This window comes from Salmo salar, chromosome 26 (genome assembly GCF_965601325.2).
Source record: "Salmo salar chromosome 26, fSalSal1, whole genome shotgun sequence".
Taxonomy (NCBI): domain Eukaryota; kingdom Metazoa; phylum Chordata; class Actinopteri; order Salmoniformes; family Salmonidae; genus Salmo; species Salmo salar.
Genome location: NC_138316.1, coordinates 34,522,657 through 34,545,000, shown reverse-complemented (window position 1 = coordinate 34,545,000; position 22,344 = coordinate 34,522,657). Strand labels below are relative to the sequence as shown.

At 49.1% G+C, this 22,344-nt stretch overlaps 1 protein-coding gene across 3 annotated transcripts in view; it reads right to left on the bottom strand.

The window, feature by feature from the left end:
- The window catches only part of LOC106587169 (secretogranin-3), a 54,353-nt gene extending 35,132 nt beyond the window's left edge, over positions 1–19,221 (bottom strand). Inside the window, exons 1-5 of one of the 3 annotated variants that reach the window (XM_045709009.2) lie at positions 18,931–19,220; positions 18,456–18,838; positions 17,589–17,644; positions 17,338–17,380; positions 14,831–15,070 (exon numbers count right to left, since the gene is read on the bottom strand). In XM_045709009.2, the coding sequence (XP_045564965.1) occupies positions 14,831–15,070; positions 17,338–17,380; positions 17,589–17,644; positions 18,456–18,549 (433 nt within the window). In that variant the 5' untranslated portion in view covers positions 18,550–18,838; positions 18,931–19,220. Of the gene's footprint in view, positions 1–14,830; positions 15,071–17,337; positions 17,381–17,588; positions 17,645–18,455 lie in introns of all 3 variants that reach the window. The other 2 variants (XM_045709010.2, XM_082969658.1) reach the window with 2 other exon arrangements.
- Between the last annotated feature and the right edge of the window lie 3,123 nt (positions 19,222–22,344).

Here is a 22,344-nt window from a genome sequence, read left to right as displayed (position 1 = left end):
GTTGAGTACAGTAGCATAGAGTACAGTAGAATACCGTGCTGTAGAGTTGAGTACAGTACAGTATAGTACAGTACAGTGCAGTAGAGTACAGTATAGTACAGTACAGTACAGTACAGTACAGTAGCATAGAGTACAGTACAGTAGAGCAGAGTACAGTATAGTATAGTAGAGTACAGTATAGTAGAGTACAGTAGAGTACAGTTCTGTAGAGTACAGCAGAGTGCAGTACAGTAGTGTACAGTGCAGTAGAGTTGAATACAGTACAGTATAATACAGTACAGGGCTGTGGAGTACAGTGCTGTAGAGTTGATTACAGTACAGAAGAGTACAGTACAGTACAGTACAGTACAGTACAGTACAGTACAGTGAAGTACAGTACAGTCAAGTTGAGTACAGTAAAGTACAGTACAGTACAGTACAGTGAAGTACAGTGAAGTGCAGTACAGTCAAGTTGAGTACAGTACAGTACAATACAGTACAGTAGCATAGAGTACAGTAGAATACCGTGCTGTAGAGTTGAGTACAGTACAGTATAGTACAGTACAGTGCAGTAGAGTACAGTACAGTACAGTACAGTACAGTACAGTACAGTAGCATAGAGTACAGTAGAGTACAGTACAGTAGAGCAGAGTACAGTATAGTATAGTAGAGTACAGTATAGTAGAGTACAGTAGAGTACAGTTCTGTAGAGTACAGCAGAGTGCAGTACAGTAGTGTACAGTGCAGTAGAGTTGAATACAGTACAGTATAATACAGTACAGGGCTGTAGAGTACAGTGCTGTAGAGTTGATTACAGTACAGAAGAGTACAGTACAGTACAGTACAGTACAGTAAAGTAAAGTACAGTACAGTCAAGTTGAGTACAGTAAAGTACAGTACAGTACAGTACAGTGCAGTAGAGTACAGTACAGTAGAGCTTAGTACAGTACAGTAAAGTACAGTACAGTACATCGGCAATCATGCAAACACACATACAAGCACGCACACAGACACACATAAATATTGAAAGAATGAAAGATATATGAGCGATGTTAGATTGAATGTGTCGTGTCACACAAAGCAATCAATTATTCTCCTCAATAACTCCCTCCGACCATATGGGGATGTTTTTCATACACTAAGAATATAACCTTGACCCAGATCCTGAGAGGAGAGAGACTTGGCGTCAGACCATAATGTCTCTTTTCACTTTATAGTGCACTACTCTTGACTAGGGCTCATAGGGCTCTGGTCAAAAGTAGTGCACTACATAGGAAATAGGTTGCCATTTGGGACACAAGCCATCAATTCCTCTGAGAGGATCAAGAGGAGCCCCCTGATTCAATACTTCACATGAATCCTTCCTTATAGAAACCATGTACTGGGGCCTTTGCTTTCACCTGTCCAGCCATGTTAGATCAGTGATTAGGTCAAAGAAGGGAAGAAGGAAGGATTCAATATGTATTTGAACAAGACCCTTCTCTTCTGTTTCCCCGGAACTAGGTCGAAATGAAATACTGGGTCTGTGAGAGACAGGGGATGTGTCCCAAATAGCACCCTATTCCCTATATAGTGCACTAGTGGTGAACTAGTAGTCCACTATATAGAGGATAGGTTGCCATTTGTGACATACTAAGTGTCTACAGTATCCTGTAGCGATGGCGGAAGAGGATTTAAGGCTTGTAGCTTAGCCTTAGCACTTCCACTGTCTCAGCCGACCTCCATCTCTCGCTCTCTCTCTCTCTCTCTCTCTCTCTCTCTCTCTCTCTCTCTCTCTCTCTCTCTCTCTCTCTCTCTCTCTCTCTCTCTCTCACAGCAGCGCAGGGCCTCAGACCTGACCTCCCTATAGAGGGATCAGACACAGGGAAGACCCCTATCAGACACACAGGCTCAGAGCCAAAAGGCCCAGACAGGACAGGAACAAAGACAAAGACAGGGACTCTGTCTACCTGGAACTACCAGAACAGCTTTGTTTATAAACATTCTGATTTGGTCTATAGGTCAACCATAGTTATATACAGCACAGGCAGTCTGTCCAAGAGTCTGTCCAAGAGGCCATTATTGTAACATTCTGTCTGGTTAGTCTGTCCAAGAGGCCATTATTGTAACATTCTGTCTGGTTAGTCTGTTCAAGAGGCCATTATTGTAACATTCTGTCTGGTTAGTCTGTTCAAGAGGCCATTATTGTAACATTCTGTCTGGTTAGTCTGTCCAAGAGGTCATTATTGTAACATTCTGTCTGGTTAGTCTGTTCAAGAGGCCATTATTGTAACATTCTGTCTGGTTAGTCTGTTCAAGAGGCCATTATTGTAACATTATGTCTGGTTAGTCTGTTCAAGAGGTCATTATTGTAACATTATGTCTGGTTAGTCTGTTCAAGAGGCCATTATTGTAACATTATGTCTGGTTAGTCTGTTCAAGAGGCCATTATTGTAACATTATGTCTGGTTAGTCTGTTCAAGAGGCCATTATTGTAACATTATGTCTGGTTAGTCTGTCCAAGAGGTTATTATTGTAACATTATGTCTGGTTAGTCTGTTCAAGAGGCCATTATTGTAACATTCTGTCTGGTTAGTCTGTTCAAGAGGCCATTATTGTAACATTCTGTCTGGTTAGTCTGTTCAAGAGGCCATTATTGTAACATTATGTCTGGTTAGTCTGTTCAAGAGGCCATTATTGTAACATTATGACTGGTTAGTCTGTTCAAGAGGCCATTATTGTAACATTATGTCTGGTTAGTCTGTTCAAGAGGCCATTATTGTAACATTATGTCTGCTTAGGGACAGAAGACAAAGTCAAAGACCCCTAATAGGTTCCCAATATGGTCTAATAGTCAACTGAGCTTAAAGGCGTAACCTAATGATAGTCTTACTTGCTGTAGTACATTCGTAACAAATAACCAGACTAAACTAGATACCTTGGTACTTGCTGTAGTATAACCAGACTAAACTAGATACCTTGGTATTTGCTTTGTATAACCAGACTAAACTAGATACCTTGGTATTTGCTTTGTATAACCAGACTAAACTAGATACCTTGGTACTTGCTGTGGTATAACCAGACTAAACTAGATACCTTGGTACTTGCTGTAGTATAAACAGACTAAACTAAACTCAGCAAAAAAAGAAGCGTCCCTTTTTCAGGACCCTGTCTATCAAAGATAATTCGAAAAAATCCAAATAACTTCACAGATCTTCAATGTAAAGGGTTTAAACACTGTTTCCCATGCTTGTTCAATGATTCATAAACAATTAATGAACATGCACCTGTGAAACACTAACAGCTTACAGACGGTAGGCAATTAAGGTCACAGTTATGAAAACTTAGGACACTAAAGAGGCCTTTCTACTGACTCTGAAAAACATCAAAAGAAAGATGCCCAGGGTCCCTGTTCATCGCGTGAACGTGCCTTAGGCATGCTGCAAGGAGGCATGAGGACTGCAGATGTGGCCAGGGCAATAAATTGCAATGTCCGTACTGTGAGACGCCCAACATAGCGCTACAGGGAGACAGGACGGACATCTGATTGTCCTCGCAGTGGAAGACCACGTGTAAAAACACCTGCACAGGATCGGTACATCCGAACATCACACCTGCGGGATAGGTACAGGATGGCAACAACAACTGCTCGTATTACACCAGGAACGCACAATCCCTCCATCAGTGCTCAGACTGTCTGCAAAAGGCTGAGAGAGGCTGGACTGAGGGCTTGTGGGCCTGTTGTAAGGCAGTTCCCCACCAGACATCACCAGCAACAACGTTGCCTATGGGCACACACCCACCGTCGCTGGACCAGACAGAACTGGCAAAAAGTGCTCTTCACTGACGAGTCACGGTTTTGTCTCACCAGGGGTGATGGTCGGATTCGCGCTTATCGTCGAAAGAATGAGCGTTACACCGAGGCCTGTACTCTGGAGCGGGATCGATTTGGAGGTGGAGGGTCCGTTAAGGTCTGGGGCGGTGTGTCACAGCATCATCGGACTGAGCTTGTTGTCATTGCAGGCAATCTCAACGCTGTGCGTTACAGGGAAGACATCCTCCTCCCTCATGTGGTACCTTCCTGCAGGCTCATCCAGACATGACCCTCCAGCATGACAATGCCACCAGCCATACTGCTCGTTCTGTGCATGATTTCCTGCAAGACAGGAATGTCAATGTTCTGCCATGGCCAGTGAAGAGCCTGGATCTCAATCCCACTGAGCACGTCTGGGACCTGTTGGATCGGAGGGTGAGGGCTAGGGCCATTCCCCCCAGAAATGTCTGGGAACTTGCAGGTGCCTTGGTGGAAGAATGGGGTAACATCTCACAGCAAGAACTGGCAAATCTGGTGCAGTCCATGAGGAGGAGATGCACTGCAGTACTTAATGCAGCTGGTGGCCACACCAGATACTGACTGTTACTTTTGATTTTGACCCCCCCCTTTGTTCAGGGACACATTATTGTCACAGTATCCACAGAAGGTGGCGCCCCTCCTCGGTCGGGCGGCACTCAGCGGTCGTCGTCGCCGGCCTACTAGCTGCCACTGATCTATGTTTCTGTGTCTTTTGGTTTTGTCTGTCTGATCCGCACCTGTTTCTTGTCTGTCATTAGTTAGGTTATTTAGTGTGTCTTTTCAGTTCAGGATTTCGTGCGGGATTGTTTTATGTCAACTCTGGACAGTTGTGAGTGAGTGCTGCGCTCGTTGTTAATTATATTTACCGGGCTGCACCCCGTGCGTCTTTGTTTTGGGAACGTGTTTTCCCTAGTTGAATTTATGTGCGCCCTGTGCCTTTCGGCTTCTTGTGTTGTTCCCGGATTTTCTATTAAAACCCACTATTACTCCGGACCTCTGTCTCCTGCACCTGAATCTGCCTCTCTACTGATCCTGGTAATCGTGACAGAATCCCGCACCACCGATGGAGTCAGCAGGAGCAGAAGCGCCGTCCGTGGCTGAGCAGGTGTCGCAACTCGCCAGCCTTCTCCACCGCCTGGGCTCGGCCATGGACCAGGTGTTAGCCCAGTTGGAGAGCTGGGAGAGAGGTGCTTCCCCAGCCAGACCAGCTCCGGGTCCTCATCCTGCGCCCCCACCAACACACACTGAAGCGGGCTCCGGCGGTATCCGAATTACACCTCCCAGGGAATTCGATGGGACGGCCGCTGGGTGTAAGGGTTTTTTGCTCCAGTTAGAACTGTACCTGGCGATCGTCCGACCCCCTCCCTCTGACGAAGAGAAAGTGAGCGTCCTCGTCTCGTGTCTCACGGGTCGAGCCCTGGAATGGGCCAACGCGGTCTGGGATGGCCCAGACTCGGCTCGGGGCTTGTAGTGACAACACCACCACCCTAGACCAGCTGGTGGATTTGTCCATCAGACTGGACAACCTACTGGCTGCCTGGGGACGTTCCAGTCGGGGCCTGTTCGTTCCGCCTCCCAGCCCTCCTGCTCCACAGCCCATGGAGATAGGGGGAGCTGCGTCGAGGAGGACCGGAGGGGAGGGCCTCTCCTGCACCCACTGTGGGCGCAGAGGACACACTGTGGACCGGTGCTGGAGTGGTCCACCCGGGAGGTTGGAGGGCAGGCAGAGCACTACATCGACCCCCCAGGTGAGTCAGCACCAGCCACACCCAGAGCCCCCTGTCGACCACATGTACACCTCAGTTTGTTTTCCAGATTTTTCCCCTCACTTCCAGTATAAGGCACTAGTCGATTCAGGTGCAGCTGGGAGTTTTATGGACCGTGGGTTAGCTAAGAAGTTAGGGATTCCCCTGGTTCAGCTGGACCACTGTCACGCTTGTCGTCGGTGAAGGAGGACCAAAACGCAGCAGGTAAGTGCAGGCTCATCTTGACGTTTATTTATTTTCAAAATGAATACCAAAATAACAAAACGCTAGAATGATCGAACAACAACAAACAGTCTGGCAAAGCATAAGGCTCAACACAGAACAATCACCCACAAATAACAAACACAAACACACCCTAATATATGGGACTCTCAATCAAAGGCAGATAGACAACACCTGCCTTCAACTGAGAGTCCCAACCCCAATTAACCAAACATAGAACCAGACATACTAGACTAAACATAGAATACCTGAAAACCAAACAGTGCCCAAAAACCCCGGAATACTTAAACCAAATGCCCCTTCAACAAAACACACCACCCCGAACCACATAAAACGAATACCCTCTGCCACGTCCTGACCAAACTACAATACCAATTACCCTTATACTGGCCAGGACGTGACAGTACCCCCCCCTTAAAGGTGCTAACCCCGGAAGCACCTTAACAAAAATAACCCTAAGCAACACCAAAAGAAAAATTCCCCCTTACTAAAGGGAGGGAAGGGAGGGTGGCTGCCGTCAACGACGGCACTGTGCTACACCCCCCCTCCCCAACCCACCTATCTCTGGAGATGGCTCCGGCTCTGGCCGTTCCAGGCTGTCGGGGCAGTCTGGCAGCTCGGGACAGTCTGGGCAGTCTGGCAGCTCGGGACAGTCAGGGCAGTCTGGCAGCTCGGGACAGTCGGGGCAGTCTGGCAACTCGGGACAGTCGGGGCAGTCTGGCAACTCGGGACAGTCTGAGCAGTCTGGCAACTCGGGACAGTCTGGGCAGTCTGGCAACTCGGGACAGTCTGGGCAGTCTGGCAACTCGGGACAGTCTGGCAACTCGGGACAGTCTGGGCAGTCTGGCCACTGCGGCAGTTCAGGACAGTCTGGCCACTGCAGCAGTTCAGGGCAGTCTGGCCACTGCGGCAGTTCAGGGCAGTCTGGCCACTCCGGCAGTTCAGGGCAGTCTGGCCACTCCGGCAGTTCAGGGCAGTCTGGCCACTCCGGCAGTTCAGGGCAGTCTGGCCACTCCGGCAGTTCAGGGCAGTCTGGCCACTCCGGCAGTTCAGCGCAGTCTGGCCACTCCGGCAGTTCAGCGCAGTCTGGCCACTCCGGAAGTTCAGGGCAGTCTGGCCACTCCGGCAGTTCAGCGCAGTCTGGCCACTCCGGCAGTTCAGCGCAGTCTGGCCACTCCGGCAGTTCAGGGCAGTCTGGCCACTCCGGCAGTTCAGGGCAGTCTGGCCACTCCGGCAGTTCAGCGCAGTCTGGCTACTCCGGCGACTGTTGACTGGCGGGCAGCTCCGACGACTGTTGACTGGCGGGCAGCTCCGACGACTGTTGACTGGCGGGCAGCTCTGATGACCGACTGTTGACTGGCGGGCAGCTCTGATGACGACTGTTGACTGGCGGGCAGCTCTGATGACGACTGTTGACTGGCGGGCAGCTCTGATGACGACTGTTGACTGGCGGGCAGCTCTGATGACGACTGTTGACTGGCGGGCAGCTCTGATGATGACTGTTGACTGGCGGGCAGCTCTGATGACTGTTGACTGGCGTGGCTGGGTTTACGCACTTGAAGGCTAGTGCGGGGAGCGGGAACCGGACGAGTCGGACTGGGTTGACGCACTTCCGGGTCCGCACGAGAGACAGGAGCTGGAAACCCAGGGCTATGGAGGCGCACAGTCGGTCTTGATCTTACCTCCTGCACAACCCGTCTTGGCTGGATGGAACTAGTAGCCCTGTACGAGCGGGGTGCTGGTACAGGGCAGACTGGGCTGTGCAGGGGCCTGATGGTAGCCGTGCGTAGAGCGGGAGTTGGGTAGCCTGGTCCTCGGAGGCGTACCGGCGACCAGATGCGCTGCGCAGGCATCCTCCTACCAGGCAGGATGCCCGCTCTAGCACGGCACCTGCGAGGGGCTGGAACAACGCGCACCGGACTGTGCGTGCGTATGGGTGAGATAGTGCGCTCCTCAGCGAAACATGGCGCTCTCCACCCCATACGCTCCTCCATATAACCACGGGTAGCTGGCTTCCGGCTCTTCCTATGCCTAGCCAAACTACCCGTGTGCCCCCCAAAATTGTTTTATTGGGGGTGCCTCTCGTGCTTCACCCTCAGCGCGTCCATGGCCTCGTACCTCCGCCTCTCTGCCTTGGCTGCCTCAATTTCCCACTGCGGGCGGCGATAATCCCCAGCCTGGTGCCAAGGTCCGGCCCCGTCCAGAACTTCCTCCCAGGTCCACTTCTCCCGCCAGTCCAACTCGAAGTCCCTCTGCTCCTTCTTCTGCTGCTTGGTCCATAATTGGTGGGTGATTCTGTCACGCTTGTCGTCGGTGAAGGAGGACCAAAACGCAGCAGGTAAGTGCAGGCTCATCTTGACGTTTATTTATTTTCAAAATGAATACCAAAATAACAAAACGCTAGAATGAACGAACAACAACAAACAGTCTGGCAAAGCATAAGGCTCAACACAGAACAATCACCCTCAAATAACAAACACAAACACACCCTAATATATGGGACTCTCAATCAAAGGCAGATAGACAACACCTGCCTTCAACTGAGAGTCCCAACCCCAATTAACCAAACATAGAACCAGACATACTAGACTAAACATAGAATACCTGGAAAACCAAACAGTGCCCAAAAACCCTGGAATACTTAAACCAAATGCCCCTTCAACAAAACACACCACCCCGAACCACATAAAACGAATACCCTCTGCCACGTCCTGACCAAACTACAATACCAATTAACCTTATACTGGCCAGGACGTGACAACCACCCCTTCCCTGTGCACGCCCTAGATAGTCGACCGCTAGGGTCCGGCCAAGTGGGGGAGGTCACTGTGCCACTGGTTATGCTGACGTGGGGGGGCCATGAGGAACGTATCAGCTTATTCCTCATTGACTCCCCGGCATTTCCGGTGGTACTGGGAATCCCCTGGCTAGCCACTCACAACCCTCAGATTTCGTGGAGGCAGAGGGCTCTTAAGGGGTGGTCGAGGGAGTGCTCAGGTAGGTGCATTGGAGTTTCCATCGGTGCAACCACGGTGGAAAGTCCAGACCAAGTCTCCACCGTGTGCATTCCCTCAGAATATGCCGATTTGGCTATCGCCTTCAGTAAGACGAAGGCGACTCAATTACCCCCCCATCGACGAGGGGATTGTGCGATAAACCTCCAGGCCGACGCGGCCCTTCTGAAGAGTCACGTGTATCCTCTGTCTCAGGAGGAGACAGCGGCTATGGAGACATACATCGCTGAGTCCTTGAGACAGGGATACATTCGGCCATCTAAGTCACCCGTCTCCTCAAGCTTCTTTTTTGTGAAGAAGAAGGAGGGAGGTCTGCGCCCGTGCATTGACTATAGAGGTCTAAATGCTATCACAGTGGGTTTCACTTACCCGCTACCTCTCATTGCTACGGCAGTGGAGTAATTTCCCGGGGTGCGCTTCTTCACAAAATTAGATCTCAGGAGCGCGTATAACCTGGTGCGTATCTGAGATGGAGACGAGTGGAAAACCGCATTTAGTACCACATCGGGCCATTATGAGTACCTCGTCATGCCGTATGGGTTAAAAAATGTTCCCGCCGTCTTCCAATCCTTTGTGGACGAGGTCCTTAGGGACATGCTCGGGCAGGGTGTGGTGGTGTACATCGATGACATCCTGATCTACTCCACCACACACGCCGAGCATGTGTCTCTGGTGCGTAAAGTGCTTGGGCGGCTGCTGGAGCATAACCTATACGTCAAGGCTGAGAAATGTGAGTTCTCCAAACGAGCTGTCTCTTTTCTGGGATATCGCATTTCCACCTCGGGGGTGGTGATGGAATGTGACCGCGTTACGGCAGTGCGTAATTGGCCAACCCCAACCACTGTGAAGGAGGTGCAGCGGTTCTTGGGGTTTGCCAATTATTACCGGAGGTTTATCCGGGGTTTTGGCCAGGTGGCGGCTCCCATTACCTCCCTGATAAAGGGGGGTCCGGTGCGGCTACGGTGGTCGGCAGAGGCGGACAGAGCCTTCCATCGTCTGAAGGTTCTGTTTACCAACGCTCCTGTGCTGGCACATCCGGACCCCTCTTTGCCATTCATAGTGGGGGTGGACGCGTCCGAGGCTGGGGTAGTAGCAGTGCTGTCGCAGCGTTCGGGCGCCCCTCCGAAGCTCGGCCCCTGTGCATTTTTTTCTAAGAAGCTGAGCCCGGCGGAGCGCAACTATGATGTGGGGGACCGGGAGCTGTTAGCCGTGGTCAAGGCTTTGACGGTGTGGAGACATTGGCTTGAGGGGGCACGTCACCCTTTTCTCATCTGGACCGACCACCGTAATCTGGAGTGTATCCGGGCAGCGAGGAGACTTAATCCTCATCAAGCCAGGTGGGCCATGTTCTTTACGAGGTTTCAATTTACCCTCTCGTACATTCCAGGTTCCCGGAACCGGAAGGCTGATGCACTGTCGCGTCTCTACGACACCGAGGAGCGGACCATCGATCCTACTCCCATACTCCCTGCCTCCTGTCTGGTGGCACCGGTGGTATGGGAGGTGGATGCAGACATCGAGCGGGCGGGCCAGTCAGAACCCACTCCACCTCAATGTCCCGTGGGTCTGAAATACGTTCCGCTTGGTGTTCGCAATCGCCTGATCCGATGGTCCCACACTTTACCCTCCTCGGGTCATCCTGGGGTGGAACGGACAGTGCGGGGCCTGAAGGGGAGGTACTGGTGGCCCACCTTGGTTGAGAATGTTCATCATTATGTCTCTTCCTGTTCAGTGTGCGCCCAGTGCAAGGCTCCTAGGCACCTGCCGCGAGGGAAACTACAGCCCCTCCCCGTTCCACAACGACCTTGGTCTCACCTCTCGGTGGATTTCCTCATGGATCTCCCGCCGTCTCAGGGGAACACCACGATCCTGGTTGTTGTGGATCGGTTCTCAAAGTCCTGCCGTTTGCTCCCTTTGCCCGGTCTTCCTACGGCCCTACAGACCGCGGAGGCCCTATTCACCCATGTCTTCCGGCACTACGGGGTGCCCGAGGACATCGTATCTGATCGGGGTCCCCAGTTCACGTCCAGGGTGTGGAGGTCGTTTATGGAGAGGCTGGGGGTCTCGGTCAGCCTGACCTCGGGTTTCCACCCCGAGAGTAATGGGCAGGTAGAGCGCATTAACCAGGATGTAGGCAGGTTTCTGCGGTCGTATTGCCAGGACCGGCCAGGGGAGTGGGCGCGGTTCGTGCCATGGGCCGAGATGGCCCAGAACTCTCAGCGCCACTCCTCTACTAACCTGTCACCCTTCCAGGTTGTGTTAGGTTATCAGCCGGTCCTGGTGCCATGGCAACAGAGCCAGACAGAGGCTCCTGCGGTGGAGGAATGGGTCCAGCGCTCAAAGGAGACCTGGAATGCTGTCCAGGAGTGTCTAAAGAGGGCTGGAGAACGACACAAGGAGAGCGCTGACTGCCACCGCAGTGAGGCCCCCGTGTTTATCCCGGGGGACAGAGTCTGGCTCTCGACCCGGAACCTGCCCCTCCGCCTGCCCTGCCGGAAGCTGGGTCCGCGATTTGTGGGGCCGTTCAAAGTCCTGAGGAGAATAAACGAGGTGTGTTATAGGTTACAACTTCCTACATATTACCGCATTAACCCCTCGTTTCATGTGTCTCTCCTCAGGCCGGTGGTAGCTGGTCCGCTGCAGGACACTGAGGTGCGGGAGGTCCCCCCGCCCCCCCTGGACATCGGGGGGGCCCCGGCGTACACAGTCCGGGCCATCCTGGACTCCCGACGTCGGGTAGGGGGCCTGCAGTACCTCGTGGACTGGGAGGGGTACGGTCCGGAGGAGAGGTGCTGGGTTCCGGCGGTGGACGTTCTGGATCCAGCTATGCTGCAGGAATTCCACCGTCTCCGCCCGGATCGACCGGCGCCTCGCCCTCCGGGTCGTCCCCGAGGCCGGCGTCGGCGCGCGGCCCCAGGGAGGGGTACTGTCACAGTATCCACAGAAGGTGGCGCCCCTCCTCGGTCGGGCGGCGCTCGGCGGTCGTCGTCGCTGGCCTACTAGCTGCCACCGATCTATGTTTCTGTGTCTTTTGGTTTTGTCTGTCTGATCCGTACCTGTTTCTTGTCTGTCATTAGTTAGGTTATTTAGTGTGTCTTTTCAGTTCAGGATTTCGTGCGGGATTGTTTTATGTCAACTCTGGACAGTTGTGAGTGAGTGCTGCACTCGTTGTTAATTATATGTACCGGGCTGTGCCCCGTGCGTCTTTGTTTTGGGAACGTGTTTTCCCTAGTTGAATTTATGTGCGCCCTGTGCCTTTCGGCTTCTTGTGTTGTTCCCGAATTTTCTATTAAAACCCACTATTACTCTTGACCTCTGTCTCCTGCACGTGACTCTGCCTCTCTACTGATCCTGGTAATCGTGACAATTATTCAATTTCTGTTAGCCACACGTCTGTGGAACTTGTTCAGTTTATGTCTAAGTTGTTGAATCTTATTATGTTCATACAAATTTTTACATATGTTAAGATTGCTGAAAATAAATGCAGTTGACAGTGAGAGTGTCACGTCCTGACCAGTAATAGGGGTTATTTGTTATTGTAGTTTGGTCAGGACGTGGCAGGGGGTATTTGTTTTATGTGGTTCGGGGGTTATGTGTATGTAGAGGGGTGTTTTATTTATGTGTTCCGGGGTTTTGGTGTATGTTCTTGTTTTGGTATTCTAGGTTTTTCTAGTTTGTATATTTCTTTGTTGGTCTGTGTGGCTCTCGATCAGGAACAGCTGTACATCGTTGTTCCTGATTGAGAGTCATATATAGGGAGCTTGTTTTCACCTGGTTGTTTGTGGGTAGTTGTATTTGCACTGCTGTTGTTTAGCCTGCAAATCTGTTAGCTGTCGTTCTTTGTTTATTGTTTTCCCGTGTTCGCTTTAATAAATATAATTATGAGCACGCAACCCGCTGCGCCTTGGTCTCTACATTACGACACCCGTGACAGAACTACCCACCAAACACGGACCAAGCAGCGGAGGAAGGAGCAACGGGTGGACTATCGTGAGTCATGGACTTGGGAGGAGATTCTGGCCAGAGAGGGCCCATGGAGGAAGTCTGGTGAGGACCGGGAACGCTACTGGGGAACACGGTTGGCGAGGAAGCCGAAGAGGCACCCCCAATAATTTTTTGGGGGGGCACACGGGTAGTTTGGCTGGGCCAAGGGTGAGCCCTAAGCCAGCTCCCCGTGGCTATGATGGGGAACGTATGGAGTGGAGAGCGCCGAGGTATGCTGAAGTGCGCACGATCTCGCCCATACACACGCACAGTCTGGTGCGAGTGATCCCAGCCCCTCGCAAGTGCCGTGCTAGAGTGGGCATCCAGCCTGGTAGGAGGATGCCTGCGCAGCGCATCTGGTCACCGGTGCGCCTCCTAGGTCCAAGCTACCCTACGCCGGCTCTACGCACGGCAACCATCAGGCCCCTGCACAGCCCAGTTCGCCCTGTACCAGCACTCTGCTCATACAAGGCTACTAGTTCCATCCAGCCAGGACGGGTTGTGCAGGAGGTGCGATCGAGACTGCCAGTGCACCTCCACGGCCCGGTATATCCACTACCAGCCCCACGCACTAGGCTTCCAGTGCGTCAGCCCAGTCCAACTCAGCTGGTTCCTGCTCCCCGCACTAGCCCTGAGGTGCGTGTCCCCAAACTGGCACATCCAGTACCAGCACCACGCATCAGGCTTCCAGTGCATCAGCCCAGTCCTGAGTGTCCGGCAACAGTACCACGTCCAGAGTGTCCGGCAACAGTACCTCGTCCAGAGTGTCCGGCAACAGTACCTCGTCCAGAGTGTCCGGCAACAGTACCTCGTCCAGAGTGTCCGGCAACAGTACCTCGTCCAGAGTGTCCGGCAACAGTACCTCGTCCAGAGTGTCCGGCAACAGTGTCTAGTCCGGAACCGAGTGAGACGGCCTACTGTCCGGAACCGAGTGAGACGGCCTACTGTCCGACACCGAGTGAGACGGCCTACTGTCCGACACCGAGTGAGACGGCCTACAGTCCGGCACCGAGTGAGTCTGCCTACAGTCCGGCACCGAGTGAGTCTGCCTACAGTCCGGCAACTGTGTCCAGTCCAGAGTATCCGGCAACAGTGTCCAGTCCAGAGTATCCGGCAACAGTGTCCAGTCCAGAGTATCCGGCAACAGTGTACAGTCCGGAACCGAATGAGACGGCCTACAGTCCGGAACCGAGTGAGTCTGCCTACAATCCGGAACCGAGTGAGTCTGCCTACAGTCCGGAACCGAGTGAGTATGCCTACGGTCCGGAACCTTGTGAGTCTGCCTACGGCCCGGAACTGAGTGAGTCTGCCTACGGCCCGGAACTGAGTGAGTCGCCCTACAGTCCAGGGTCTACAGTGACACGAGTCAGGCCTAGGTATTTGGGAGGAGTAGACTGGTCAGGGGGTGGTCTTAGGCCCAAGCCTAAGCCACCTCCACTGTAGGAGGTTTGGGGAGGGGGGGTGTAGCACAGGAGCCGTCCCTCCCTTTAGTTAGGTTTTTTTTTTTTTTTTTTTTTTTTTGAGGTGCATACGGGGTCTGCACCTTTGGGGGGGGGGGGGGGTACTGTCACTTCCTGACCAGTAATAGGGGTTATTTGTTATTGTAGTTTGGTCAGGACGTGGCAGGGGGTATTTGTTTTATGTGGTTCGGGGGTTATGTGTATGTAGAGGGGTGTTTTATTTATGTGTTCCGGGGTTTTGGTGTATGTTCTTGTTTTGGTATTCTAGGTTTTTCTAGTTTGTATATTTCTTTGTTGGTCTGTGTGGCTCTCGATCAGGAACAGCTGTACATCGTTGTTCCTGATTGAGAGTCATATATAGGGAGCTTGTTTTCACCTGGTTGTTTGTGGGTAGTTGTATTTGCACTGCTGTTGTTTAGCCTGCAAATCTGTTAGCTGTCGTTCTTTGTTTATTGGTTTCCCGTGTTCGCTTTAATAAATATAATTATGAGCACGCAACCCGCTGTGCCTTGGTCTCTACATTACGACACCCGTGACAGAGAGGACATTTCTTTTTTTGCTGAGTTTAGATACCTTGGTACTTGCCGTTTTCCATCTTTGTTGAGTCATAGTCTTCGGCTAGCCTGCGGTTCTTGGTGGAATCTGATTCGTCTGGGAAGTAAGGCTCCTCCTCCAGGCTCTCTCTGTCCAGCGTCTCATTGGTCTCTTTTGACCTTTGACCTTCGGCCAGGGACTTGAGCAGAGTGAAGTCATCGTTCTCTTGCTCTGGTTCCGCCTCCTTCACCTCTTTAGGCTCCACAGCAGGTTTGGTGTCTGAGGGGGAGAGGGAAATATTTAAGAGGGTATACGAAGCTTCTGACTCTGGGGGTGCTCCTCTTGAGCCAAAAATGAGTCCACTCTATGGAGAGAAATATTGTCCAGAAAGGGCACACCTACCTTCAACCATAAATTGTTGGCCTAAAACTGAGGATTTGTGTGTTTTAATCAACTAAACTTCCATAGTGTATCTTTAGATAGAGAAGCCAGCTCCCAAACCACCTTGTATCACTCTGCTGTCTTTCCTCTGCAGCTAAACAGCGTTGGGCCTGGCTGGTTTTCCTCTGCAGCTAAGCAGGGTTGGGCCTGGCTGGTTTTCCTCTGCAGCTAAGCAGGGTTGGGCCTGGCTGGTTTTCCTCTGCAGCTAAGCAGGGTTTGACCTGGTCAATCTCTAGATGGAAGACCAGAAGGACTAGTGAAATTCAGGGTCCATATTCATAAAACATCTGGGAATAGGAGTGCTGATCTAGGATCAGTTTAGCCTTTTAGATTAAAATGAATGGACAGAGAGGACCAGACCCTAGAGCATCACTCCCACTCTAAGGTGCTTTATGAATACGGGGCCAGAGCCATGGGCTGCAGTAGGACGTCTTGGAACGGTGTATTTTATTATGATCCCTATTAGCTGTTGCACATGAAACAGCTACTCTTCCTGGGGTACACACAAAACATGAAACAGCTACTCTTCCTGGGGTACACACAAAACATGAAACAGCTACTCTTCCTGGGGTACACACAAAACATGAAACAGTTACTCTTCCTGGGGTACACACAAAACATGAAACAGCTACTCTTCCTGGAGTCCACACAAAACATGACACAGCTACTCTTCCTGGGGTCCACACAAAACATGAAACAGCTACTCTTCCCGGTGTCCACACAAAACATGACACAGCTACTCTTCCTGGGGTCCACACAAAACATGAAACAGCTACTCTTCCTGGGGTACACACAAAACATGAAACAGCTACTCTTCCTGGAGTCCACACAAAACATGACACAGCTACTCTTCCTGGGGTCCACACAAAACATGAAACAGCTACTCTTCCCGGTGTCCACACAAAACATGACACAGCTACTCTTCCTGGGGTCCACACAAAACATGAAACAGTTACTCTTCCTGGGGTCCACACAAAACATGAAACAGCTACTCTTCCTGGGATCCACACAAAACATGACACAGCTACTCTTCCTGGGGTCCACACAAAACATGAAACAGCTACTCTTCCTGGGGTCCACACAAAACATGAAACAGCTACTCTTCCTGGGATCCACACAAAACATGAAACAGCTACTCTTCCTGGGGTCCACACAAAACACACAATACATGTATAGGGTGTCCAATCAAAAACACAATTTTTTATATGTTAACTGTGTAGATAATTGTGTAAAAAAAACAATGGTCCAAACTTCATGTCTCTATAATAATCCGTTCAAAGGTTATTGGAGTTTTTACCCTTGGAGGACGACTAAAATTAGGGTGACTGAAACAATGGAGGCCAGAGAGAGAGGCCAGGAAAATGGCATCATATCAGCTAGGCTGGATTCTGTGCATGAATTAAGGCTACTGGCTACCTGACATCTCACTTTACTGTTGAACTAGTCATCTTTCTTCTCCAATCTGCAGGACATAAAATAATATAGAGCTAAGATGGATAACGACATGACGTAGTATTTTCATATTTTAGTATACGCTTTTCATATTAATTCAAAATTATTGTTATTTTTCGAAGATTTCTCCCAAAAACAAGTATATCTCTGGGAAATGTCAATGAAGCACTGAGCGTATACCAAACTTTATCTTTCAAAGCCTTTTACATTGAATTCAGCTCGTGTCATGCTAATTTAGCCTTTTGTGACCGATGGAAATAAGTTTCAAGACGACGACCACAAAATGTTAAATACTACCCGCCCCACAGTTTGGGAACCACTGTGTTAGAGAAAGACCCCACTGAACGATTCAAACATGAATAATAATATTTGTCTTGGTAAAATGTATTTTTTTACATAAGGAAGTTACATTTGATCAGCTAAGTGCGTTTTCACCAACTCTTGGTAGTGTTGTTGGACATCCTACACAGTACAGAACAGTTAAAGACAAGAACAACACAAGACCATACTGCATTGAAAAAATAAGATAAAACACTTATATATTGTGAAGACATCCAAGAGACAACAAAAATAAATCTTACACACTATTCACATACATATTCAAATGTATGTAATAACAATATTGATTGATTTCCTGTGAAGTATCCACTTACCTGCAGACTCCACTGCTGCTTTCACATCATCTGCCTCTGCAATCTGTGGAAAATAACATAAACAGTGTAAACATTTCTGTTTTAATCATCTTCACCATAATAGCTTTGTTTGTTTACTGTTGTTCCAGTCTGGTTTGATATGATGTTGAAGTTTGAGAACTCTCCCCTCCACAGAGTCTATTTGACATGATATTATTCTGGAGATAGCATGGTGGATAGTTTACAGAGAGAGAGAGAGAGAGAGAGTTTACCTGCTCCTGGATTGGTCTCTCCTCAGTCAGTCGTCTGTTGTAAACTACAGCTTTATCTGCAGGGAAAATAAACCCACATAATAATAATACTACTAATCATCTTTATTATTATTATCATCAGCATTATCATCGTCATAATCAACATCATCATCCGCATTATCGTTGTTATCATCATCCTCATCGTCTTCATCATCATCATCATCATCACCACCACCACCATTCACTATCACATCATCTGAGACATCTAAAACGTGTAATTTAGGTAGAAACAAATGTAGGACCAGCTAACCTGACTGATTTAATCATAGCCTTAAAAAACTATCTTAAATCAGTGTTAGAAGAAAGTTTCTCCTATGAACGACAGAGAAAGACACTGACATGAATTTGAGGGGTCCAACATCATCAGGGTATTTTTAAGATATGCCTGCTTGGTCATGTGGGCCAAGTGTTTTCATTTACTTTGTTTCATTTTGGTTCATGTGGTTTATTGATGAGAAAGAGGGTTCAGTCTAGGGCTACAGTGAGTCCCAACTCCCGACCCGACCGGACACAGTAGCGTCATAATCGGTTTAACAAACAAAAGATAAACTGCGTTGGAAATAGAACGCAATCGGCCTTACATCGCATGCAACCGACCAACGTCACAAACTCTATGTTTATTTGTTATTTCCTACTCTATTTTTACTAGAATTTTCTTGTTTTATATATAATGTTTCAATATATTTTTAAAATGTGAAAAGGTTTTAAATATAGCCTGGCCTAGTTAAAATGTACTTTAAAAGTGGGCTATAGACCTAGCGAATTAAAAAATATTCACACTGAAACCAGTCACCACAGATGTAGGCTACCAGCAGGCCATGTACTCACCATCCTCGACAGGTGTGGGGAAAGCAGAAATATGGGAGACAGTCACAGCAAAAATCCCGAGCAGAAGGAGAACTCCCATTCCTTTGGACGCCATTCTGAAATAAAATATCCACTCAATCGGTGGCTGTAGGCTATTTTCCGATGGATTACTCTCGGTTATAGCTGTCTTGGGGGTGTTGTGTTGTGTGGATGATCCAGCCGACGATAGCGGTCACAAACTGCTGGATGTTTGGACAGCTCTGCTCTTCCCTGCTGGTGGTGCTGAAACTGACAACAGGGCTGCGCTTGGACTCTACCCACTCTGGCTGTTCCTTGGGCGGGGAGGGGCTCTTCAAATCTCCGCTCTCCTCTGGTGCTGTTGGAGCTGTTAACGACCTGCGGTGCTGAAACCAGGACACTCGCTATAATTAACACGAGATAGATAAACTGCCAGGCTCGTAGTCTATAAACTCCGTGTGAGCTGTAGTGAACTCACCTGCCGTATGCCGATGGTAGCTACCCGAAACAACAATATCTCTCTCTCTCGGTCGGACCAAACCGTGAAGGAGGAGAACAAAACGAGTATCCGCCCCTGATTGTGCGTCCTGTACTGGACGCCTTCGCTTTTTATAGTCGTCCTCTACTGTGGGCTGTCCCATTTTACCCCATTGGAATTAGATACATCCATACATACACAACAAGTCAACATGGTTGTGCCCAGAGCAGTGTTGTGTTTCAGATGTTTTCCATGTTCCTCAGCCCCAGTTAATCTCCTGCTTTATGTGCCTTATGCTTCAGATGAATATACATGCTGTCTGCTGATTGGACAGAGCTGTCTTAATGGGACTAAAGCTTTGAGTAGCGTGAACATGCTGAGCAGTGTGTTATCAGTTGTCCATTGAGGAACAGCACACACACACTTAGTAAAGGACAATTGCTACATGCTCAGGCATTGTTCTCTGTCTGTCTGTCTGTCTGTCTGTCTGTCTGTCTGTCTGTCTGTCTGTCTGTCTGTCTGTCATATCCCTCAGTGCAGTGGCCCTTATCTCATTCTCTCTCCCCTGCTCTGCCCTTTCACTGTCTCCTCTCTTTCAATTTCAATTTAAGGGCTTTATTGGCATGGGAAACTTATGTTTACATTGCTATAGCAAGTGAAATAGATAATAGATCTCTGTCTTTCATCTTTCTCTGTCTCTCCTCTTTCACTGCTCTCCTATTGATTACACCTGATCCCGCCCCCCCCCCCCCCCCCCCCCCCCACACACACACCTGTAATCTGATCTAGCCCCTGAGCTGCAGTACTCTCTGTAGTAGTCACTGCATGACACTAGTCACATACACATAGAACACAAATCATACACCCATACATACCATACAGTCATACACAGAATGTCAACTCACTGGTCTTCCTATTCTAATTTATACTGCAGTTATCACCTTTTAACAGTCCTACTGTAGTTATCACACCTTTTATCAAACCTACTGCAGTTATCACCTTTAATCAATCTTACTACAGTCATCACCTTTAATCAAACCTACTGCAGTTATCACCTTTTATCAAATCTACTGCAGTTATCACCTTTAATCAATCTTACTACAGTCATCACCTTTAATCAAACCTACTGCAGTTATCACCTTTTATCAAACCTACTGCAGTTATCACCTTTAATCAATCTTACTACAGTCATCACCTTTAATCAAACCTACTGCAGTTATCACCTTTTATCAAATCTACTGCAGTTATCACCTTTAATCAAACCTACTGCAGTTATCACCTTTTAACAGTCCTACTGCAGTCGTCACCTTTAATCAAACCTACTGCAGTTATCACCTTTAATCAACCCTACTGCAGTTATCACCTTTAATCAAACCTACTGCAGTTATCACCTTTTATCAAACCTACTGCAGTTATCACCTTTTAACAGTCCTACTGCAGTCGTCCCCTTTAATCAAACCTACTGCAGTTATCACCTTTTATCAAATCTACTGCAGTTATCACCTTTTATCAAACCTACTGCAGTTATCACCTTTTAACAGTCCTACTGCAGTCGTCACCTTTTATCAACCCTACTGCAGTTATCACCTTTTATCAAACCTACTGCAGTTATCACCTTTTAACAGTCCTACTGTAGTTATCACACCTTTTATCAAACCTACTGCAGTTATCACCTTTAATCATTCCTACTGTAGTTATCACACCTTTTATCAAACCTGCTGCAGTTATCACCTTTAATCAAACCTACTGCAGTTATCACCTTTGATCAAACCTAATGCAGTTATCACCCTTTATCAAACCTACTGCAGTTATCACCTTTAATCAAACCTACTGCAGTCATCACCTTTAATAAAACCTACTGCAGTTATCACCCTTTGGACTACATATTGTAGATAGGCCTATTCTCTTGTTTTGGAGGCTGGAACAGAGTGGGTGTGTTTTCTCTCCTCTGCAGTGTGTTATGGGATGTGCAGACTATAGTGTTTCCTGTTCTGTTTCCTGCCTGTCTCAGTAGTCTCACATCACCACTAACCACAGCAAACACATTCCTGGCTCTGGGACTGAGATGGGAGATCTCTCTCAGAGGAGGAGAGGAATGAGAGGAGGAGGTAAATAAGAAAAGGAGGTGAAGGTAGAGGAGGGAGATGAGAGAAAGGACACAGAAGATGAAGAGTTGTAGGAGGCAGATGAGGAGCAGGATGCAGATGAGGAGCAGGATGCAGATGAGGAGCAGGAGGCAGATGAGGAGCAGGAGGTAGATGAGGAGCAGGAGGTAGATGAGGAGCAGGAGGTAGATGAGGAGCAGGAGTTAAATGAGGAGCAGGAGGTAGATGAGGAGCAGGAGGCGGATGAGGAGCAGGAGGTAGATGAGGAGCAGGAGGTAGATGAGGAGCAAATCAAATCAAAGTTTATTTGTCACATGTGCCGAATACAAAAGGTGTAGACCTTACAGTAAAATGCTTATTTACAGGCTCTAACCAATAGTGCAATAAGGTATTATGTGAACAATAGGTAAGTAAGGAAATAAAAACAACAGTAAAAAGACAGTGAAAAATAACAGTAGCGAGGCTATATACAGTAGCGAGGCTATAACAGTAGCAAGGCAACATACAGGCACCGGTTAGTCAGGCTGATTGAGGTAGTATGTACATGTAGATATGGTTAAAGTGACTATGCACATAGGATGAACAGAGAGTAGCAGTAGCGTAAGGAGGGGTTGGCGGGTGGTGGGTGGCGGGACACAATGCAGATAGCCCGGTTAGACAATGTGTGGGGGCACTGGTTGGTCGGGCCAATTGAGGTAGTATGTACATGAATGTATAGTTAAAGTGACTATGCATATGAGATAAACAGAGAGTAGCAGCAGCGTAAAAGAGGGGTTGGGGGGGGGGGCACATAATGCAAATAGTCCGGGTAGCCATTTGACTAGCTGTTCAGGAGTCTTATGGCTTGGGGGTAAAAACTATTGAAAAGCTTTTTTGTCCTAGACTTGGCACTCTGGTACCGCTTGCATTGTGGTAGTAGAGAGAACAGTCTATGACTGGGGTGGCTGGGGTCTTTGACAATTTTTAGTGCCTTCCTCTGACACCAGTTGGGGTAGAGGTCCTGGATGACAGGTAGCTTAGCCCCAATGATGTACTGGGCCGTACGCACTACCCTCTGTAGTGCCTTGCGGTTGGAGGCCGAGCAATTCCCGTACCAGGCAGTGATGCAACCAGTCAGGATGCTCTCGATGTTGCAGCTGTAGAACCTTTTGAGGATGTCAGGACCCATGCCAAATCTTTTTAGTTTCCTGAGGGGGAATAGGCTTTGTCGTCCCCTCTTCACGACTGTCTTGGTGTGTTTGGACCATTCTAGTTTGTTGGTGATGTGGACACCAAGGAACTTGAAGCTCTCAACCTGCTCCACTACAGC